The sequence below is a fragment of the Podarcis erhardii genome (assembly GCF_964252035.2).
Source record: "Podarcis erhardii genome assembly, chromosome: 1".
Taxonomy (NCBI): domain Eukaryota; kingdom Metazoa; phylum Chordata; class Lepidosauria; order Squamata; family Lacertidae; genus Podarcis; species Podarcis erhardii.
Window position 1 is genome coordinate 58,807,465 of NC_138497.1, and position 18,903 is coordinate 58,826,367.

An 18,903-nucleotide genomic window follows, 5' to 3' on the forward strand; every position below is an offset into this window, starting at 1 on the left:
CCTCTTGGACAGAGAGTAAAACTAAGTAAATGCACAAATATAAAATTAATAAGCATCTGTGCTTCTTTAACACTAGGGACCTGGGCTTGGGCAGAATACCTTCTGTAAGCTTTTTATAGTCTGTTATGTTAGAAATGTTATTTAATCCCTTATGCCCTTTCCTTTTCCAGTATTTTAAAGCCTTTTCATATTTTCATATCAAAGTATAGGCTGAGAGTACAGACTTGAAAGATAATGTGCTTTAGCGAAGGCAAAAATTCATGGGGAATGGGGGAAGGAATAATTTTGTAAAGAAATATTATTTCACCCATTATGCATAAAGACAGTAGAAAGCATTTTTAAAACAAAAGGGCAAAGCACTGTTATTTCTCATAATGTGAAAAGGATCTAGGAGTCTTGGTTGACCACAAACTTGACATGAGCCAACAGTGTGACGCGACAGCTAAAAAAGCCAATGCAATTCTGGGCTGCATCAATAGGAGTATAGCATCTAGATCAAGGGAAGTAATAGTGCTACTGTATTCTGCTCTGGTCAGACCTCACCTGGAGTACTGTGTCCAGTTCTGGGCACCACAGTTCAAGAAGGACACTGACAAACTGGAACGTGTCCAGAGGAGGGCAACCAAAATGGTCAAAGGCCTGGAAACCATGCCTTATGAGGAACGGCTAAGGGAGCTGGGCATGTTTAGCCTGGATAAGAGGAGGTTAAGGGGTGATATGATAGCCATGTTCAAATATATAAAAGGATGTCACATAGAGGAGGGAGAAAGGTTGTTTTCTGCTGCTCCAGAGAAGCGGACACGGAGCAATGGTTCCAAACTACAAGAAAGAAGATTCCACCTAAACATTAGGAAGAACTTCCTGACAGTAAGAGCTGTTCGACAGTGGAATTTGCTGCCAAGGAGTGTGGTGGAGTCTCCTTCTTTGGAGGTCTTTAAGCAGAGGCTTGACAACCATATGTCAGGAGTGCTCTGATGGTGTTTCCTGCTTGGCAGGGGGTTGGACTCTATGGCCCTTGTGGTCTCTTCCAACTCTATGATTCTATGAAATATATGCAGTACTTTCCTTATTCTGCAACAGTGTTAGAAACTCAGATATATAAGCCAGGTGCCAAATGGCTCCTTAAACCAGGCTTTCAGTGGCCAAAATGGAATGTCTAGTTGCCATTTTGGGCAAGACGGCTCTAAAATCTTATTTTTCAAATAATGGACTGGCTGTGATTGATTATCAGTTAAACATCTGGACTAGTTCAGATGACACCTTGAGCTAGGTTAAAAACTTAGAAGCTCAAAGAAGAAAAGCCACTTTATCCAGGGACAGTCCATATGTATATTGGCCTACTCCCACCTCTTTTTCTTAATGGTGACACAAACCATTCGTAACATAAGAACACTCTTCATAACTGTAAGCAGGGCAGTGGGGCAGGGTAAGTATAAACAAGCTACAACAACTGACTATAACCAAGAGTCATCTTGTTGAACCCCCTACAATTACTCAGAGAGGGTGGGGAGGGGTATTACACCACCCTTCTGAGTAATACCCCTCCCCACCCTCTCATTTTATATAAGGGCCTGGTGACTTCTGTTTCAGTGTACAGTGGTACCTCGAGTTGCATATGCTTCAGGTTACATATGGTTCAGGTTACAGACTCCGCTAACCCAGAAATAGTGCTTCAGGTTAAGAACTTTGCTTCACGATGAGAACAGAAATCGTGCTCCGGCAGCGCGGCAGCAGCAGGAGGCCCCATTAGCTAAAGTGGTGCTTCAGGTTAAGAACAGTTTCAGGTTACAGACCTCCTGAATGAATTAAGTACTTAACCCAAGGTACCACTGTATCTGAAGAAGTATTCATGCACACGAAAGCTCATACCAATAACAAACTTAGTTGGTCTCTAAGGAGCTACTAGAAGGAATTTTTTTATTTTGTTTTGACTGCAGCAGACCAACACAGCTACCTACCTGTATCTAAAAAGAAAAGTTTTACAGGAAAGTTGTTTTGTGATAGAATATAGCCTTGAAATTGTATAAATAGGATCCTGTTGTCCCTGAAATGAAGAAGGTACTGGAGATATTAAGATGAGGAATTATTAAAATGATGCAATGAAGATGGCACCTATTAATTTGTGTTTGGAGGTATCACACAAGTCAAACTCCAAGGAAGGGTTTGCTTGGGGTTACCCAGGGCGAAAAGAGCTTTTAAGATCTTCCTTGCTTTGGGATACTATTGCGAGATCTCATGGTACAATGCTACTGGATTAGAACAAAGGTGTATGTAATCCAGCATTCTCTTTCCCACTGTGGCCAACCACAGTGGCTGAAATTTGATATTGCCTATGAGTGAAACTATAGTTGTCAATCATTTCGTGTGTGGGGTTCATCCCCAGCCTCTGCACCCATTGGCGGAACACATATAAACATGCCCTGCCCCACCCTTTCTGGGTTCAGCACCATTTGTGTGTGTACGATTGTGCATCATTTGGATGTTTGTTAATCGGTTGTTGCCTGTTCAAATATATGTTCTTGCCAAGGTGATGTGAATGTAGGAGGTGTATTTGTAGGGGGAAATTGGGCAGAGAAACCTTTCCTTTGTTTACCAGTTCTCCCTGCAAATGCCATCTCACCTGCCAATCATTTCCCCATCTCACAGCCTAGCCTCAGAAAGCTGTCAGGGGGCTTTTGCATGAAAAGGAGGCAAGCCTTTTTTTTTTTTTTTGGAACCCCGTGTTTATGTCATAATGTATTATTCAGTCTTAAGGTTCCTGCTAGCTTCAGTTTTTTTAAACCAGTAACTAACTGTGATTCTCTATTACCTTTAACAATAACAAAATGATAAAATATAGAGAAATAATAATTTATAATAAAAATTTAAAAAGCACACACTTTGAAATCCAGGAAAACAAATATATGAGCTCTATAGCTGTTATCAAATTACCTGAAACAAAAGGAGCTGCTAATAATTCATGTCATCATTGTTTGGTAGCTGGTCTAGTCTTTTGTCACTGAAGTAGGTAAGACAATAAAAAGCAGGATAAGGGAAGAAAGGGGGAAGGGGCAAGGAACATTATTGTGGTTAAGTGCCAATGAGGCAACCAGTTCATGGCATATAAATCACAGGAGCAATACCTTATGTCACTATAGGGATAGTATTCTACGAATGTTTCCTGCCAGCACAAAGATTCCCTCCTGTGCAATGGAACTCCCCTCCCCCGCATGCCCTGCTCCCTCTAAACATCACCAGGTGGTTGAGGGAACCCCTAGAACAGATTTAAGGGTATGTGGGGGGGGGGGGGAGAAGAGGAGAACGTCCCATTGTGCAGGCAGAAATCCTTGTGCTGGTGGAATCATTGCCTTACCACTGGTATTGAATTCCAACCTAGGAGTTCCACTCTCCAGTCATCAAAAGCCACCTTGAAGGTCTCTGGAATGAAAAGTGGGATTAAAACATTGTAAATGAATAAGACATTCAGTGGAGAGTTGAATTTCTAAGTAAATTATTAAATACCCATTCTCTCCTGGCTGATCAAGCAGCACAGTTTCTCTGTAGCCCAGCTGTTTTTGTATTCAGCAGGGGGCACGACTGTAATTTGTACCTGAAATATATGCTCCTTTATCAGATACATGTAAGAATCAACAGTGGGCCATGTATGAGAGAACTTCTGTTCTCATGCATCAGGAGATGAAGACCAGGTGGTATAGAGGATGTGAGATAGCATGTGCGCTATGAGCCACGGAAGAACCTTTGGACTTGTAAAGCTACTCTTGTACCTGAGGCAAGTGCCTCCGATTTATATTTCCAAGACAAGAAAATGCAAATGTTAGCACCATCACTAAAATCAAGTGGAGTTTAGTTCTTTAGATCTAAACTTTTGCATTGGTAGCATTTTAAAAGCTTTAAGGAAAAGAAAGTATTTTAAGAAGATGTTATTAAAAAGTTTAAAAATAATACTCAGCAAGTTTTATAAATTAGAGGCATAGTTGTTTCTGTGCCGAACTACTCATTTGTGTGCTTTCAGAGTATGCCAATCTGCTAGCTAGAATGAACAATTTAAATTTCTTTCTCGTGCTGGTGTTCATCACATCTTAATGATGTGTTAATGCAATTCTGTAACATTTGCAGTAACATTGTTTAGTAAATCTGCACCACTAATGTATCAATATATTGCAATAGAAATAAAATCCTTCTCTCTGTGTGTATTTAATGAAGATTGAAACCAGCATTTAATATGTTTATTCCTGTAATGCAAAAGATTGGATTACAAAAACACCTATTCTTCATTTACACTCTTAGTGCCACTGTTTCTATAAATCTTGGAGCTTGCAGAGAAAGCAATTATGTCTGAAGCCATTTCTGGCCTGATTTGTGCATAATGTTAAATCATAGTTAAAAGTAAATTGGGGTTTAATGTGAATGAGCAGCGTGCTGATGAAAGCTGGAAGGGGGAAAAACCAGAGGCTGGTTTAGCATTATATGTGAACTGTTGCTTGAATTCTGTTTCTCTTCAAACAAACCACAAGCAAAAAATTCAAGATTTGTTCTTTGTCTTACCACTTGGTTTACTTGGGGAAAAGAGGCCACATCTGCTATTGGTAAGCCAACCTCTGGTTTGCTGCCTCCTGGCTTTGGAAAGAGCAAGTTCAACGGTATCTAATAGCATGCTGCTCATTTGCACTGAACTACTGAAATAAACTATGATTGAAAATTGTGTGCAAACTGAACCACAAGAAACAAAAGTCTGCCTTTTACTTTCTTTCTCCCCTCAGATTTTTTCCTAGCAAGCCTCCTTAAATGTATTTTCAGACCATGAGTGATGGGGTCATTTACTAAAAGATGACTCAGTGTGATAAAACAATTATGAAAATGTTTTCACAAGCTTGTCTTTGAGCCAGCCCTTGAGTAGAAAGCATTATATCTATCTCAGGTTCTGACACTGGCTTAATGTCAATGATGTGTCTATGTCACAGATAGCCAAACTATGGCTTACTGAGGCCACACAAAAGTGCAGAGTCCCGTAGAAGCTTTTGCAGCTAAATAACTCCGCTCTGCTCTCTCTTTTTTACATTCGTACCACACAAACAAACTGCAGCTCATTATTAGCTGTGGTTCAAAGATACACTAAGCCTTGACTTAGTTTACTGTAGCGCAGGAGTAAAGAAGAATGCAGAGGAGCAAAGTGAATGCAGGCTGCTTGTCAGGAGTCCACATTTTCATGCGGTCCTGGTAAGCCATAGTTTGGCCTGCCATAATGTATGAACCAGGCCATTGTGTACTTATATATGACAAAGGAGGAACAACTTCTTCCTGTCCAAATTCTCCAGATGTCATGGACTGGCTGGATGCCATGCAGTGGTGGGAGGCACCAGCTAGGAAACCCCCAGGGGAAGAAGGCTGGGGGCCAGAGGACTGGTGGTGGGATGATGATGAGTAATCAGAAGGAGCAGGAGCAGACTGTGAGGAACAGGTGTTGGAAGCAGGAGAGGTAACAGGGTTGGGTGATCAGGAAGACACGGGAGCAAAGAGCAGTCCTGATGAGATGAGGCCAGCTGCCGAAGAGTCCAGGGAGTCTCCCTCTCCTCTTGCAACCAGGTCCCCCCCCCCCTGGTCTCCCAGAACATGCAGAGGAATGAAAAGAGCAGAGGAGAGATTGGTTGTGTGCAGCCACAGTCTCTGATTGCTTGGGGGAAAAACCTTGGAATAAAGCATTAACTTCGCTGACAGTGTTTTTTATTGCTGACCTACACCTGACCTGATACCACATTATGAATAATTTGATAAATTTTTGGGAATATGGGGCATAAATGTATTAAATAAACAAAACTTGTCTATTTGATTCCTCTTAGTTTAAGAGTGTGCTCCCCTTCGCAAACAATGTATTCAGCGTAAGTCATGAATATTGCACAGCTCAGTTTTACTTCTGTAGGCTGTGCAAATGCGATTTACCCCTCTCTTCACTGGAGTTCCCATTGAACTATGCATCCAAGCTGCTTTTTATGGAGGGAGAAGACTGATATTTAAAATATCTTTTGACTTCTAGCCATATTGAAGTTTGCTTTGTCTTTTTAAATGGTGCAGGCGGGCCAAATTTTTTTTCATTTGTCAGTGGGAGAACAGAGAAGCCAGTGCAGTGTTTATTCTCTCTGTTGAATTTAAGGGACAATACTTCAGAGAGCTGTATTAATCCACAATTCATTGAAGCATACTAAAATGAAATATCCCCTCGAGGAATTCTCTGCTCAAAAGAAAGCCAATGTAAATTTATTTCTTCTCAAACACGGTATTTCAAAGCAATGTTTTAACATGTATTATTAAATATGGATTTATTATATCTGAAGTAACTGCATACAAGATAGCATTGCTCGAATGTATAAAACTGTTACCACAAATAAGATCATTTTACAATATTAGCAAAGAAAACGGCAAACGGCTGCTACTGTTAATTACCTTTATTTTGTCTGTGAGTCCTGGAAGATCTGCTTCTTGCCTTGCAGGCCTCTTCCACCTGGCTTGGGAGGGTAGGTCCCTGACTGACACCAGATGTTTTGGGACTACAATTCCCATCATCCCTGACCTCTGAGAATATGAGAAAGGGCCTTTCCTGTGGTGGCTCCCTGTTTGTGGAATGCTCTCCCCAGGGAGGCTTGCCTGAGGCCTTCATTACATATCTTTAGGCACCAAGTGAAAACATTTCTCTGTAATCAAGTTCTTGTGGAAGTGGGTGTGCTGCTTTGTTTTTGTTTTATTATGTATTTTGTGTTTTTATGTTGTAAATCACCCTATGATCTTCAGGTATACAAATTTGATAATTAAATAATAAACCTTACAAACTTGGTCATTGTAATTATAATTTGCATTTTAGGAATAGGGAAGAGAGTCTGAGACTCTAGACCACTGAATACATGCAAGGAACATATGTTTGTGGGGGGCCAGCAGGATCATGGCTTCAGTATATGATATATGCATGTTAGTTTTGAAAGTCTGCATAGACCTTGTCCATACTGACTGTGTAGTTCTTAAAAACGAATGAACATAGGGCCTCCTGCTACAATCCTGGTCCTTACCCTCACATACATTCCTTGAATGCCTGAAGAAACTACTATTGACCATTGGCCATATTGCTGCCGGTGTTGCTGCTGCGGCTGCTTCTATTTATTGAAATAATCATGCAAGCTTGATGTGTTTTATATGATATTTCAATAGCCGATTAACTTTTAGTTGTTTTCTATAATGGCCGTTAACTATGTGGATGTTTACAGATAGATAAACAGATAGACAAATAAATAGACTTTTGCCATGGCTTTGAAAAGGACAAATATAACATGATATGGACTGCATGCTATTCTTCCAATGCTCCAATTAAAGAAATCAGGCTGAAATATACATGGGCATTATACCATGTTTTCCATCCTCTGTCACATTTTATTAAACTGCAAATGTTTTTATATCTCAGTTACACTGGTTTGACTGATAAATAGAAATAGATAAAATATTTATATAGATTAAAAAACCCCCAACCCTCCTCCTTTTGTGCTGCCTGAACTACATTCAGAATTTAACCAATATAATTTGATTTTGACTTTGTCTATTTTAGCCAAATGCAGTAAGAGGTGCTGAACATGCCTCGCAGTCCAACGTCAAGTGAAGATGAGATGGCTCAGAGTTTTTCAGACTATTCAGTGGAATCTGAATCAGACAGCTCCAAAGAAGAAACCATTTACGATACTATCAGGGCTACCGCAGAGAAGCCAAGCAGCAGAATGGAAGACTCCAAGAGCAATACATTAGTGATGCGGATTATAATACCTGACCTACAGCAGACGGTAAGCTGAACTCCATTAAAAAGTTTATTGACCAAGGCCATACATCAGATTTGAGATGAAGTAGTCAATTAAACTATGTCAGAGTCTGGTCAGGATGTTTAATGATTAAAGCATGTAGGTAGTAGTTCTGTCATGTAGAATCATAGAAGCATAAACTGAAGCTATAGGGTATGGCAATAATTTTAGAGCAGTTTTGTTTTCTACATTAACTAAGATGGAATGCGTAATGTACCTTGTGCATGTTACTTTGGTAAGTAGACTGAAAATCATTACGGCATGCATTCTTTCATTTGCTCATTCATATCTGGCAAGAAGAGGCTACCTAAAATACAGGGAGTCAAATCCTCACCTTTTGTGGATGTTTCTATGCATATTCCCTCTGTTCCTTTACATGTTTTTCCAATATGTTTTCAAAGGGACTGAGATGTAGATTTTGAACTCTTTAAAAGTCATAAATGAAAGGGTTCCGTGTTCTGATTCTATTTCTCAGAAGTACTCCTTAGCCACTGGAATTCAATAAAAATTAACAAAAATGAAATGAGGAATGTGGTTTTCTTATTCCTAAGTGATGGATAGTGCAAGAACCATCTGGTGAGATGGAAGGGTACTTCCACAGGAAATATGTGTATGTCCTCATTAATTTTCTATTTTAGTCACAGATTTAGTTCTGCAAGAATCATTACTTTAATTGATTATGGTATTTTAAAAAGTAAATAAAATAAAATAACTATGTATATCAGAAATAAGTCAGGAAAAAAATTAGGACAATACAGTGGAACCTTGGGTTACAGCGGGGATCTGTTCCGGAGGCCCCACCACAACCCAAAAATGACGCAACCCAAAGCGTCGCGTCTGTGCACGTGCGATTTACCGGTAGTACGATTTAGCGCTTCTGCACGTGTACGAATGGCGCAAACCTGGAAGTAACCCATTCTGGTACTTCCGGGTTTGCACCCGTCTCAAGCCGAGGGTGCCATAAGCCAGAGGCAACGTAACCCGAGGCTCCACTATAGTGACATTTGGTTATATTCAATACAGGCATGGTTGGGGACTTGAAACTAAATTCACAGTAAACGTGGGGGACACAATTAAGTATTTTCTAGTCTTATTGATTTCAGAGAGGGAGATTTGGGCATGTGTATAACTCTCCCATTGAAACCAGTGAGACTCCAAAGTGCACAGGGTAGCGGGACTACAAAATCCCGACATCATTTTAATCTCTTATGTTCACCTTACTAGTTTTAGCCTTGAGTATTTGCCAGGAGTTAATTATTGCCTTTACCTGGAACTGTGACCTGTACTAGATCACCATTAATTCTCTGGGAACAGTTTTCCGATTGCCTACATTTGCATTTTACAACTATCTGGTAGATGTGATATATTATAATATCGTCTGCTGTCCCACCACATTGTTACATTATTCTTCCCTTTTTTTACTAAAACGGTTAGTCTGGCAAAATATACTGTAAATTATGTTGATGTAGACAGAATGAGTGCTCTCTTCTAGCTAAAAGCAGTGTCTTATCTCTTAGGTGGCATTCAGTGCTGCAGAATCTGAGAGTCAAATTAGATATGGCAGATCTGGGTGGGTTTTGTTTTTTTTAACATTAAAAGGTGCACATAGGTGTAGGGAGCTAAATCCTTCTCCTGCCTTGCCTCCTACTAGTAGTACATTTCCCCTCTTTTCCCAGATTTGAAGTAATTGACTGTGGACAGGTAGCTGGGAAAGCAGTGTCTTCATCTCTGCACCCCTTTTAATGTAAAAAAATTGGATCCCTCTATGCTTTATATGTGAATGAGACAAACACATGAATAAACAATTGTGGTTGCTTTTTTCCACATCTAGTTTGATGCTGAGAGTTCAGTGTTTGCCCCAGAGGCATGGGGGTGTTCCAGGTTCCGGCCTGAGACAGGGAATGTGTTGCTCATTTGCTGCTGTCTGTAGAGAAGTACCATCTGGCATGTTTTGTCTTTTTTCTTTCCCATACATTGGTGATGTGGCTGGACAAGAGAGTGAAAAGAATCGGTCCATAGCCATTTCACTGCAGGGTGGATAAAAAGCATGTGTTGTTTTTTTTTTAAATTTTTTGATTTAAATCAATTTTTTTTTAATATATTGGATTTTTAAAATAAAATGCTTCTGGAGGAAAATCTTTCTAAAGATAGTTTTCTCTTTAAGTTACATTATAGTCCTAAGGCTATTCATCAGGAAATAAGGATTTGTTTTAAGTTTTTTATGTGTGCTAAAACTCAGTCTAAGTTTTTTTTTTAAATTGTTTAACCACATCAGTTAACAACCATAGATATATATGCTATACTGTTATTGTTTTAGTTAAATAAATTGTTTAAATTGTTATTAAGGATATGATTGTTTTTCTCCTTCCAATAAAGCACAGTAGAAAAGTTGTCCAAATATAAACAGTTAATTTATTAAACCTCACAATAATTTCATAATTATCTGTCTATGTATTTCTAATAGTATAAGCAAATCAGTAATTTTTGATGTAACTGTAAAAACTGCTCTGAAAATTCATTATTCCAAATATGAAACCTTCCTCTAGTTGTAAATATTAAGATGACACCAGCAAGAATAAGTTTTTCTATAAAAAAATTAAATGATTTAAATAGAATCTTACTGACTAGTGATTTAAATCGATTTGATTTAAATCAAATCCCCCTTGTTTCCCTGGTTATTCCATTTAATGGGAATCAAATGGCTCTGACTTGTTAGATCACGTAGAGGTAATATCTGGTGACCTCTCTTGCTGAGGAGCAGGAGTCACTGGCATGGCAATGCTGTGCCATTATCTTCCCGACAGGGATGGTGCAGGCTGGGGAGGATTTAGGGCTGTGTAAGTGGTGTGCAGGGACACGGGCGCTGTGGGCTAAACCACTGAGCCTCCTGGGCTTGCCGATCGAAAGGTTGGTGGTTTGAATCCCTGCGACGAGGTGAGCTCCCGTTGCTCGGTCCCAGCTCCTGCCAACCTAGCAGTTCGAAAGCACGTCAAAGTGCAAGTAGGTAAATAGGCACTGCTCTGGCTGCTCTGGTTCGCCAGAAGCGGCTTAGTCATGCTGGCCACATGACCCGGAAGCTGTATGCTGGCTTCCTCAGCCAGTAAAGCGAAATGATCGCCGCAACCCCAGAGTCGGTCACTGGACCTAATGGTCAGGGGTCCTTTTTACCTTTACCTTTAAGTAGTGTGAATGCACTGAGAGCTGAGCTGATGGGGTGCCGTCTCAAAACCTAGTGTGGCTTTGGACAAGAGGCACAAGGGCTCTGGCAGTTCCTAGAGTCTTCCTTCCCAAAGCCTAGTTAGTGCTTTCCCAGCCCTGCCTTTGGTATGACAGCATGAGGACTGGGTTGGGTGGGGTGCCAAATTTTGGCCTTGCACAAGATGCTGTAGTCCTCAAATCTGCCACTGATGCAGGGACACAGCAGTGGCAAGGTAGAGGCTGAATGGGTGCAGTGGTGAAGCCAATCCCTTTCAGCTGTCAGTGTGCTTGCAAAGCCCCCCACTGCCCAGTTAGGCATCAGTGACCCTGCTGCTGGCAGGACTGCAGTGTGGCCCTTCACTGCCCCTGCCCCCCAGTTGCTCCTGATGTAAAATTTTCAACTGTAAGCAGTTACCTCCTTTGGTAGTAGTTCTGGTGGGACAAAAGGAATACGATCCGCAGGGCTCCTAGTTTATCAGTGCTTTTCAAATACACTGGGAGTTGAGTGGGCAAGGCTTCCAGTGCTTCAGGCTAGCATTGCACATTCCATGCAGGTCAAGATCCTGGTCTGCTACTGCATAGTAGGGCCCCTTCACCAACACTATCATCTAGCATTCAGAGATAGAGATACTTGGCAGCTTCTGTGTGCAGCCTGTTCCAGTCCGGAGACCAGCTGTCATGCTGCAACCCAAGCTGGGTGGGGGAAGGGCTGGTCTCCATTATTGCAGAAGCTATGGAGCCGTTATAGTTGAGAACAGCACATCCTGAAATGGAGCTGATGGCCACTGGTCCCTGGAGTGCTACAGGCTTACTTGCTCTAAGACTCTCCTTTGACCACTTTGTATATTCATGATTTGGGACCTTATATCTTAATAACAAATATGATATTTAATCCATCTTTAACAGAGTAGGCCCACTGAAATTAAGGGGCTTAATTTAGGCATGTTCAGAGTCTACTCTGAGTAAAACTTAGTTGAATGTCACCCCAATAGTTTAGCCAATCATTCTACAAATCTTCAACTTAAGTCCATGCCAGATTTTACAACAGTTGATTTAGATGGATTTTTTTATTTTGCAGTCTCTTACTACTTGAGAAAAGCCTGATAAGTTGTACTTAACCTTTAAAAAGACTGCATGTTTTCTAAGCAGCATGTTATAATTCAACTTCCACTGCTCTCTAAATTACAATGATTATATCTGAGCAGCCATCACACTGAAAAGTTAGTAGCCACACAGTTTCCATGCCACAGTTGTTCTTCAAGCAAGACGATTCAGATACAGTAACACAACTGTTATTCTTCTTATTAATATTACTGTACTGTGTAACATACTCAAAACACCCAACCACAGTTCTGCTGTCCTATCCACTGTCAGTGGGATTTCTTTCTCGAATAGTAATTGACATTATTTTACTCTCTCTTTTGCCTGCAGACACTGATAGTAGTTCACTGGCCATGTCAAACATTTTTTTTCTGTAGTTTAGACACAGCTATTCCATGGAAGGGTTATGTCTGCCAGCAAACATATTCATATATCATTACGTTAAATGTACTGCCTGCCTGGAGGTTAATAAGGGCTGTTCCATATGTATGCCAAGGTGAAAATCATATTTGAGGAAGGTAGAAAGCCTAGGCTGGAATCCAAAGTTCCTCTTCCACTTATTATTTTCTTTTTGCTGGTAGTTCCCGCAGGTAAGATAAAAATCAAATCCTCTACCATGTGAGGAAGTGGAACATGATATACAAGTTTAATGTAAAACTAAGTTATATGTATAGCTTGCGTAAAGCTTGCTCATCCTCAGGCAAAACTGCCTAGTCTTTCTACTGTCACAGTTCTGTGGATCCAGCCATATACTTATCCTATTTAAATCAAAACCATTTCCTTTTCCCATGGAATGCCCTTGGAAATGGAAGAAAGAGAATGTCATCACATCACGTCATTTCCCAGGAGTATTTAAGGTTTCTGGTTTTGGTGTGTGGTGCAGCAGTAGGCCAGCAGCAGCAGAGCTGCCAGTTTGCTGATTATGACTGCTGGCTAACTTTTCTCACTTGGAACTCCTTCTCTGGGCATCTGATTTACCAGAATTCTACTGGATGTGCAGGGAAAGAGGACAACAGTTCAGGCAGTGCTGGAAATATCATAGAGTCCCAAATGAAAGAGTACTTAGACTTCTTACATTGCCAGATTTTGGGTGTAAAATTGATAGTTACATTCACTTAACATGTGACAAGTATAAAAAACCCTATTAATTGTGATATATATATATATATATATATATGTGTGTGTGTGTGTGTGTGTGTGTGTGTGTGTGTGTGTGTGTGTGTAATTTAAGCAGCAGTTTCCTTAATGGCCTACTGCTACAAATTTTTTAGTATTTATTAACTTGTTTTAATTAACAATTAATTATTAAAATAGATGGGTTGTAGCTAACTAAATTATAGTCAGAGTAGACCCATTGAAATTACTGAACCTAAGTTAGTCATGTCCCTTAACTTCAAAGGGTCTGCTCTGAGTAGGAGTAACACTGGATACAGAACCCAGAAACAACAATTAAAAAACAACAACCAAGAATAATTATTATAAATAATGAAAATTAAAAATGAAATATTTTAATTTCCATTGATTTTATTTCAAGTTAATTCCCATTTTATGCTTTAAGCTTCACATCTCTCACTATCCATCTATGATGTAAAAACTTGAGGCAGAGTATTTATACCAATGTCAAAGGACATTTCTTATAATTCTGCTACTGAAAGGCACTCTGAAACAAATCAATACAGAGAAGCATTTTGGAGACAGCTTTACATCTGTATTCATGAGCAATCATCTCATTGATAAATGCATTAATGTGTGATACGTATTATTGCAGCATCTGCTCAGCTGTATATTTTCCTGCTATATCATTAGCAGTATTTCTTCAATTTTGGTTTGAAAAGTAATTAGCAGAACCTAAAGCACAGCCTACTATTCCTTGAACAGAAATTTGTAAGCACTTATAGGATTCCAAATGGATGACCATCTGTAAACATAATATATCCAATGCAGCTCATAATGTCATGAGTGTATACTGCAATGTCAATTTAAATCAGTTGCAGTCTCTGTGGGCACACAAGCTTTGTTAGCAGACCACAGTTAAATGGCAGCAGCAGAAGAAGGAGGGCTGTATGTAGATGCATGCTCAACTATAGCTGGTGGTGCAACTTTTAGGCATGAGCTGGTGTATCTGCATACTTGCTGCTTGGCAGATTTGGACAATAAGTACAGACTTCCCTTTTCCTTGGCTACCACTCAATCATGGTATCCTGATATTACATACGAACTGCATCATTGTAGTCACCATATCACAATGTTTGTCTAGTTTACATATGGAAATGCTTGTATACTGAAAATGTTCATATATTGCATTTAATAGCATCTAATGTGACTCAGAAAGTTTAAATATGATATGTCTAGGTGAAGGAGAAAAATATGAAATATGTCATTATTTATCTCTTGTGGGATGGACAAGATTGTTTGTTTTATATAAAGCATCAGCATTTATATTAAATAATTAAAGAGGTACTCACCTTATGTAGCAGCCCTGATAATTTATGTGAATTGATTTATGTTTTGTGTGTATTAATTGCCTTTTCTACTTTTTGTGTTTTTCAGAAGTGTATTAGATTTAATCCTGAAGCTTCTGTATGGGTAGCAAAGCAGCGAATTCTTTGCACATTGAATCAAAGTTTGAAAGATGTTCTCAATTACGGCTTGTTTCAGCCTGCGAACAATGGGAGAGATGGGAAATTTCTGGATGAAGAAAGACTTCTTATGGAATATCCACAACCTGTAAACAAGGGTGTTCCAACCTTAGAGGTATTTTAATGAACAATCATTTATTTAAGGTTTGTGTACCAACAGTATGAAGATTGTTGTTGATTTAAATTTATTAACTTCCCTTCACCCTAAGGTACTTGTATAACGTATATACAGAAGACTCACATCCTGGTACGCTGAAGCTGTTTTGAGTGGGGAGAGAGAGGATCTGAGAAAAGTTACAACTGAAATAATGGAGTTAATATGATGGGCATTTACATAGGATCTTGTCAAGAATGTCTCTTGCTCTTTGGTAATCCTTGACAAAGTGCTCTAAATTTTGCTTCCAGGACAACCACATTTCCCCATGCTGTTAGTGCCAGCATATACTGTGACCATTGACTCTTCCTGAGCCCTACCTAGCAGGTTATCTGTTCTAAACAATGTGCGACATCTTCAACCTCAGCCCCAGGCAGGCAAATAATCATTCAGTGTGCCTGCTTGTCACAAACCCAATTTATCTATGCCACTAATGATGATGATATTCCACACTACAAGGAGCTTCCTGCTCCCCCAGAAAATTTCTCACTGTGAGAGGGTATCTGTTAGTCTCTCAAGGAGTAGGTCCCTTCTTCCTCAGAGTAACATTGCACTCCCTAAGACCCTGGGAGTGGGATGCTACTATTGCCTCCCTGAAGGCTTCATCCACCAACAACTCTGAGCTTCTCCAGGTCAGCCAACTTGGCCAACAGAAGTGAACTAGTCCCCTGAAGTCCAAGAGCTCAATGTCTATCAGACGGGATATTTGTACATTACTTTCTACTTGCATACCTGTCAATATTGAATAGAATTACTTTGGTGCATGGGATTTGTTAGGTCAAAAGGGGGGAAACATAGTCCATGCTGCCCTTCTCACACAGCTGTCAACTCCGTTTGTTACCTTGTGTTTGCTTTGTCAGTGGGACCAAGATGCTTCATCAGCTGAATTTCTCTTACTTATAGAGCAGCTTCCCTACCAGGTTGCTCTAGTTAGCTTTCCCTAGCAGAGGCTGCAGCCAATTGTGGGTCAGGAGGGTCTCACTTGAAAAACACAAGCAAGAGTTGCTCAGTTACCTTTTGGTAGTGTTGCTTCTAGACACAACTGTCACAGAGTTAATTTGCTAGGGGATGAGGAAGGAATGCCTGGACTAAGTCTTCTTTCCTAAGGGGGAAGAGATGGGAAGAAGAAAGAGACTGGGGCAGCAAGACTATTTTTAAAAGGAAACATTGGCAACACTAACGGTCATTTCTCTCCCTCCAGAATTGAAGTAAATGGTTAAGGATGGCAATTTTGCTCATCAACATGTCTAGCAATCTTCCTTTTCTTCATCATCTGTGCATAGTAGTTTTTGAATTTCATTTAGTAAACAGAAGTCTATTTTTGACTTTGGTTCCAATGTATAATTACACGTTTTGGGGAAACTGCAACATGTTGAGAGCATGAACAGCAACTGCTGTATAGTTTAAATGAAGAAATCTGGGGTGGGGGGAAGTGAGGTTATTTTTAAAAGAAGAATGGTACAAGAATATAGAACTCCACTGCTTTCAAATTTGAGATATAATTATGTGAGTTGACAGGCCACGCCTCAGGGGACTAGAGCAGGTGTATTCTAAAAAGCATTTCTTTTCTAATCTTTGAATACAAAATGGCAAAATCTTACAATTCCATGTTCTTATGAAGGAGTTAACTATATTCTCCTATGGACAGGAATTTCAGTTTATTCTGGGTGATCACAAACAATTTGTTTCTTACTGTTGGGCCAGAATGCAGCCATCGATTTGCAGCAGCACCCATTTCTTTGTGTCTAGAGTATGGATCTCGTGGAATTCATTCGTTGTGAATTATGATCCAGACTGAATTAGAGCATTATCTCCTGGACTAATGTACAGATTTGAAGACTGTTATCCTTCAGATTTCACACTGAATCTTGCTATGTAGTTTTCAGTTAAAACACACGTGCACCAAAAGGGTTTTTTTAATGTATATTTTAGGAGAAAATATGTTAGGAATTTGAATCTTGTGGAAATGTTAAACTATGTATTTAGATGTACATTTTGTGCTGAGCCATTTTTTAAAGCACATTTTAATGCAGAAATGGGACAGAACAAGTAATATAGACCTGAAACAGACTTATCTTCTCATCCCTGGTCTAAAGTGATAACACAGGAGAGATGAGAAAAAAAGGAACAACAGGGAAAGAAACTGAACCCATCTGATACCAATTTTTCCTGTGCTATTGCAGTGCTGCCCTAAATTTCTGCTTAAGGAATATACCCAAACTTTGAAGTTTCATAGTGTTCTTTATGCATAAGAATTCCTCATGAAAAGTGCCATAGCGTATGTAAGCCTAAACATATACTTTTTAAGAAACTCAATAAAATACCGTATTTATCTGTGTATAAGATGCTCCCATGTATAAGATGACCCCTATTTTTTGAGCCCAAAATTAAGAAATAAACACTTGCAACATTCTGTGTATAAGATGACCCCCAATTTTAAACTTTCAATTTTTGGGGGGAAATAGTCTTATACATGGAAAAATACAGTATATAGGGCGCAATCAACTATAGTTGGGCATTTTTAAGGCCTGCTGTTTTTAATGGGTGCACATGCACCCATGATAGTTGACATTTATAAGTTCAGTTCATGCTAAGATATTGTTTGGTGTGATTAATAAATGGACAAATAATACGTTGTGATTAGCCAGCAAAATAGAATAGGAAACCATGGTTGAAGTAAGTTCCCAAACTATGGTTTGTGTAGACTATGGCTTGTGATACCTGAAGTGCTTCTACAGACAGATGCACATAGAGAAAGGAACTGGAAAAAAATGAAAGCTGACAAGCAGTTCTAAACCATGGTTAATTTGTAAGTACGGAAATATGATTTTGTGTACTGTCTAAATTAACTCATAAGCATTCTGTTGGTTGTCCCAATATCTTGAATGTTATGGAAACTGACCCTTCAAAGCATATTAACATTTACCTGGTTGCTTTTTAAAATAATAGTCACCATAACTATACTTTTTCTAGAATATTTCTAAAATGAAAAGTAACATTCAAATAATGTTGCCATTTCAGTTTCGGTATAAGAAAAGAGTGTACAGACAATTTAATCTTGATGAAAAGCAGCTAGCCAAGCTCCACACAAAGGTATGTCTAAGTGAAGAACCTCTAATGTGGTAAGAATAAAGACTAGCAGAAAATGTCATTTAAGGTGTATTTTATCGACTTTTGTTAAAATCCCCTGATAACAGGAACAAGCTAAGGAAATTACAATGCAGATAGCAACCAGGCTCTTCATAAGATCTGATACTGTGCACATTTTCTTCATTTGTTTAGTTGATCTGGTGAAACATTAAGAGGCTAATATCATTAATATATTGAAGGATTGTCAAGGCTATGATAGAGCATTAACACCAGGCCCGTGCAGGTGGGTGAGAGGCAGCCAGGTACACTTGGCCTGTGCCCTGGAGGGCTAGGCCAGCCCAGGGGCCATGCCAGGAACCTGCTGGACTTACACTGTCAGGCCTCAGACAAGCTCTGCATGGGCCTCATTAACACTATTGCCTTGGGTAGGCATTATTTTATTTTTTATTTTTTTTTATAAATATTTATTAAAGTTTTTTAAATATAAATGCACAAATAATAAACAGTCTTACTTCTATCACAGACATAATTTCATCACTTCTTTGGACTTCCTCACGTCTCCCGCTCCCATTTACATCGTTAAAAGTTTTTTCCAAACAAATTATCAACTTGTTTACAATCTCATGTCCACTCATTCAAATATAATCTAGCACTTCTTCCAAAAAATTTTATATTTTCTTTAGTCTCACTTATCATCAAATTTCAAATCTAATTTAGTGGTGGCCAGTTTTTTATAATCTAGCATCCTTCTTAGCATTCAACCAAATTACAATGTTTTTGTAGATAGTTCTTGAATTTCTCCCAGTCTTCCTCCATCTTCTCTTCTCCCAGGTTACGGATTCTGCCTGTCATCTCGGCCAGTTGCATATAGTCCATCAGTTGCATCTGCCAC

The 18,903-nt window shown here is 39.4% G+C and overlaps 1 protein-coding gene across 5 annotated transcripts in view; it reads left to right on the plus strand.

Moving 5' to 3' along the window:
* SHANK2 (SH3 and multiple ankyrin repeat domains 2) overlaps window positions 1–18,903 on the plus strand; it is a 353,024-nt gene that overhangs the window by 38,753 nt on the left and 295,368 nt on the right. For all 5 annotated transcript variants that reach the window (XM_081833850.1, XM_081833852.1, XM_081833847.1 and 2 more), the window contains exons 2-4: window positions 7,586–7,814; window positions 14,679–14,882; window positions 17,943–18,014. In XM_081833850.1, the coding sequence (XP_081689976.1) occupies window positions 7,611–7,814; window positions 14,679–14,882; window positions 17,943–18,014 (480 nt within the window). In that variant the 5' untranslated portion in view covers window positions 7,586–7,610. The remainder of the gene's footprint in view (window positions 1–7,585; window positions 7,815–14,678; window positions 14,883–17,942; window positions 18,015–18,903) is intronic.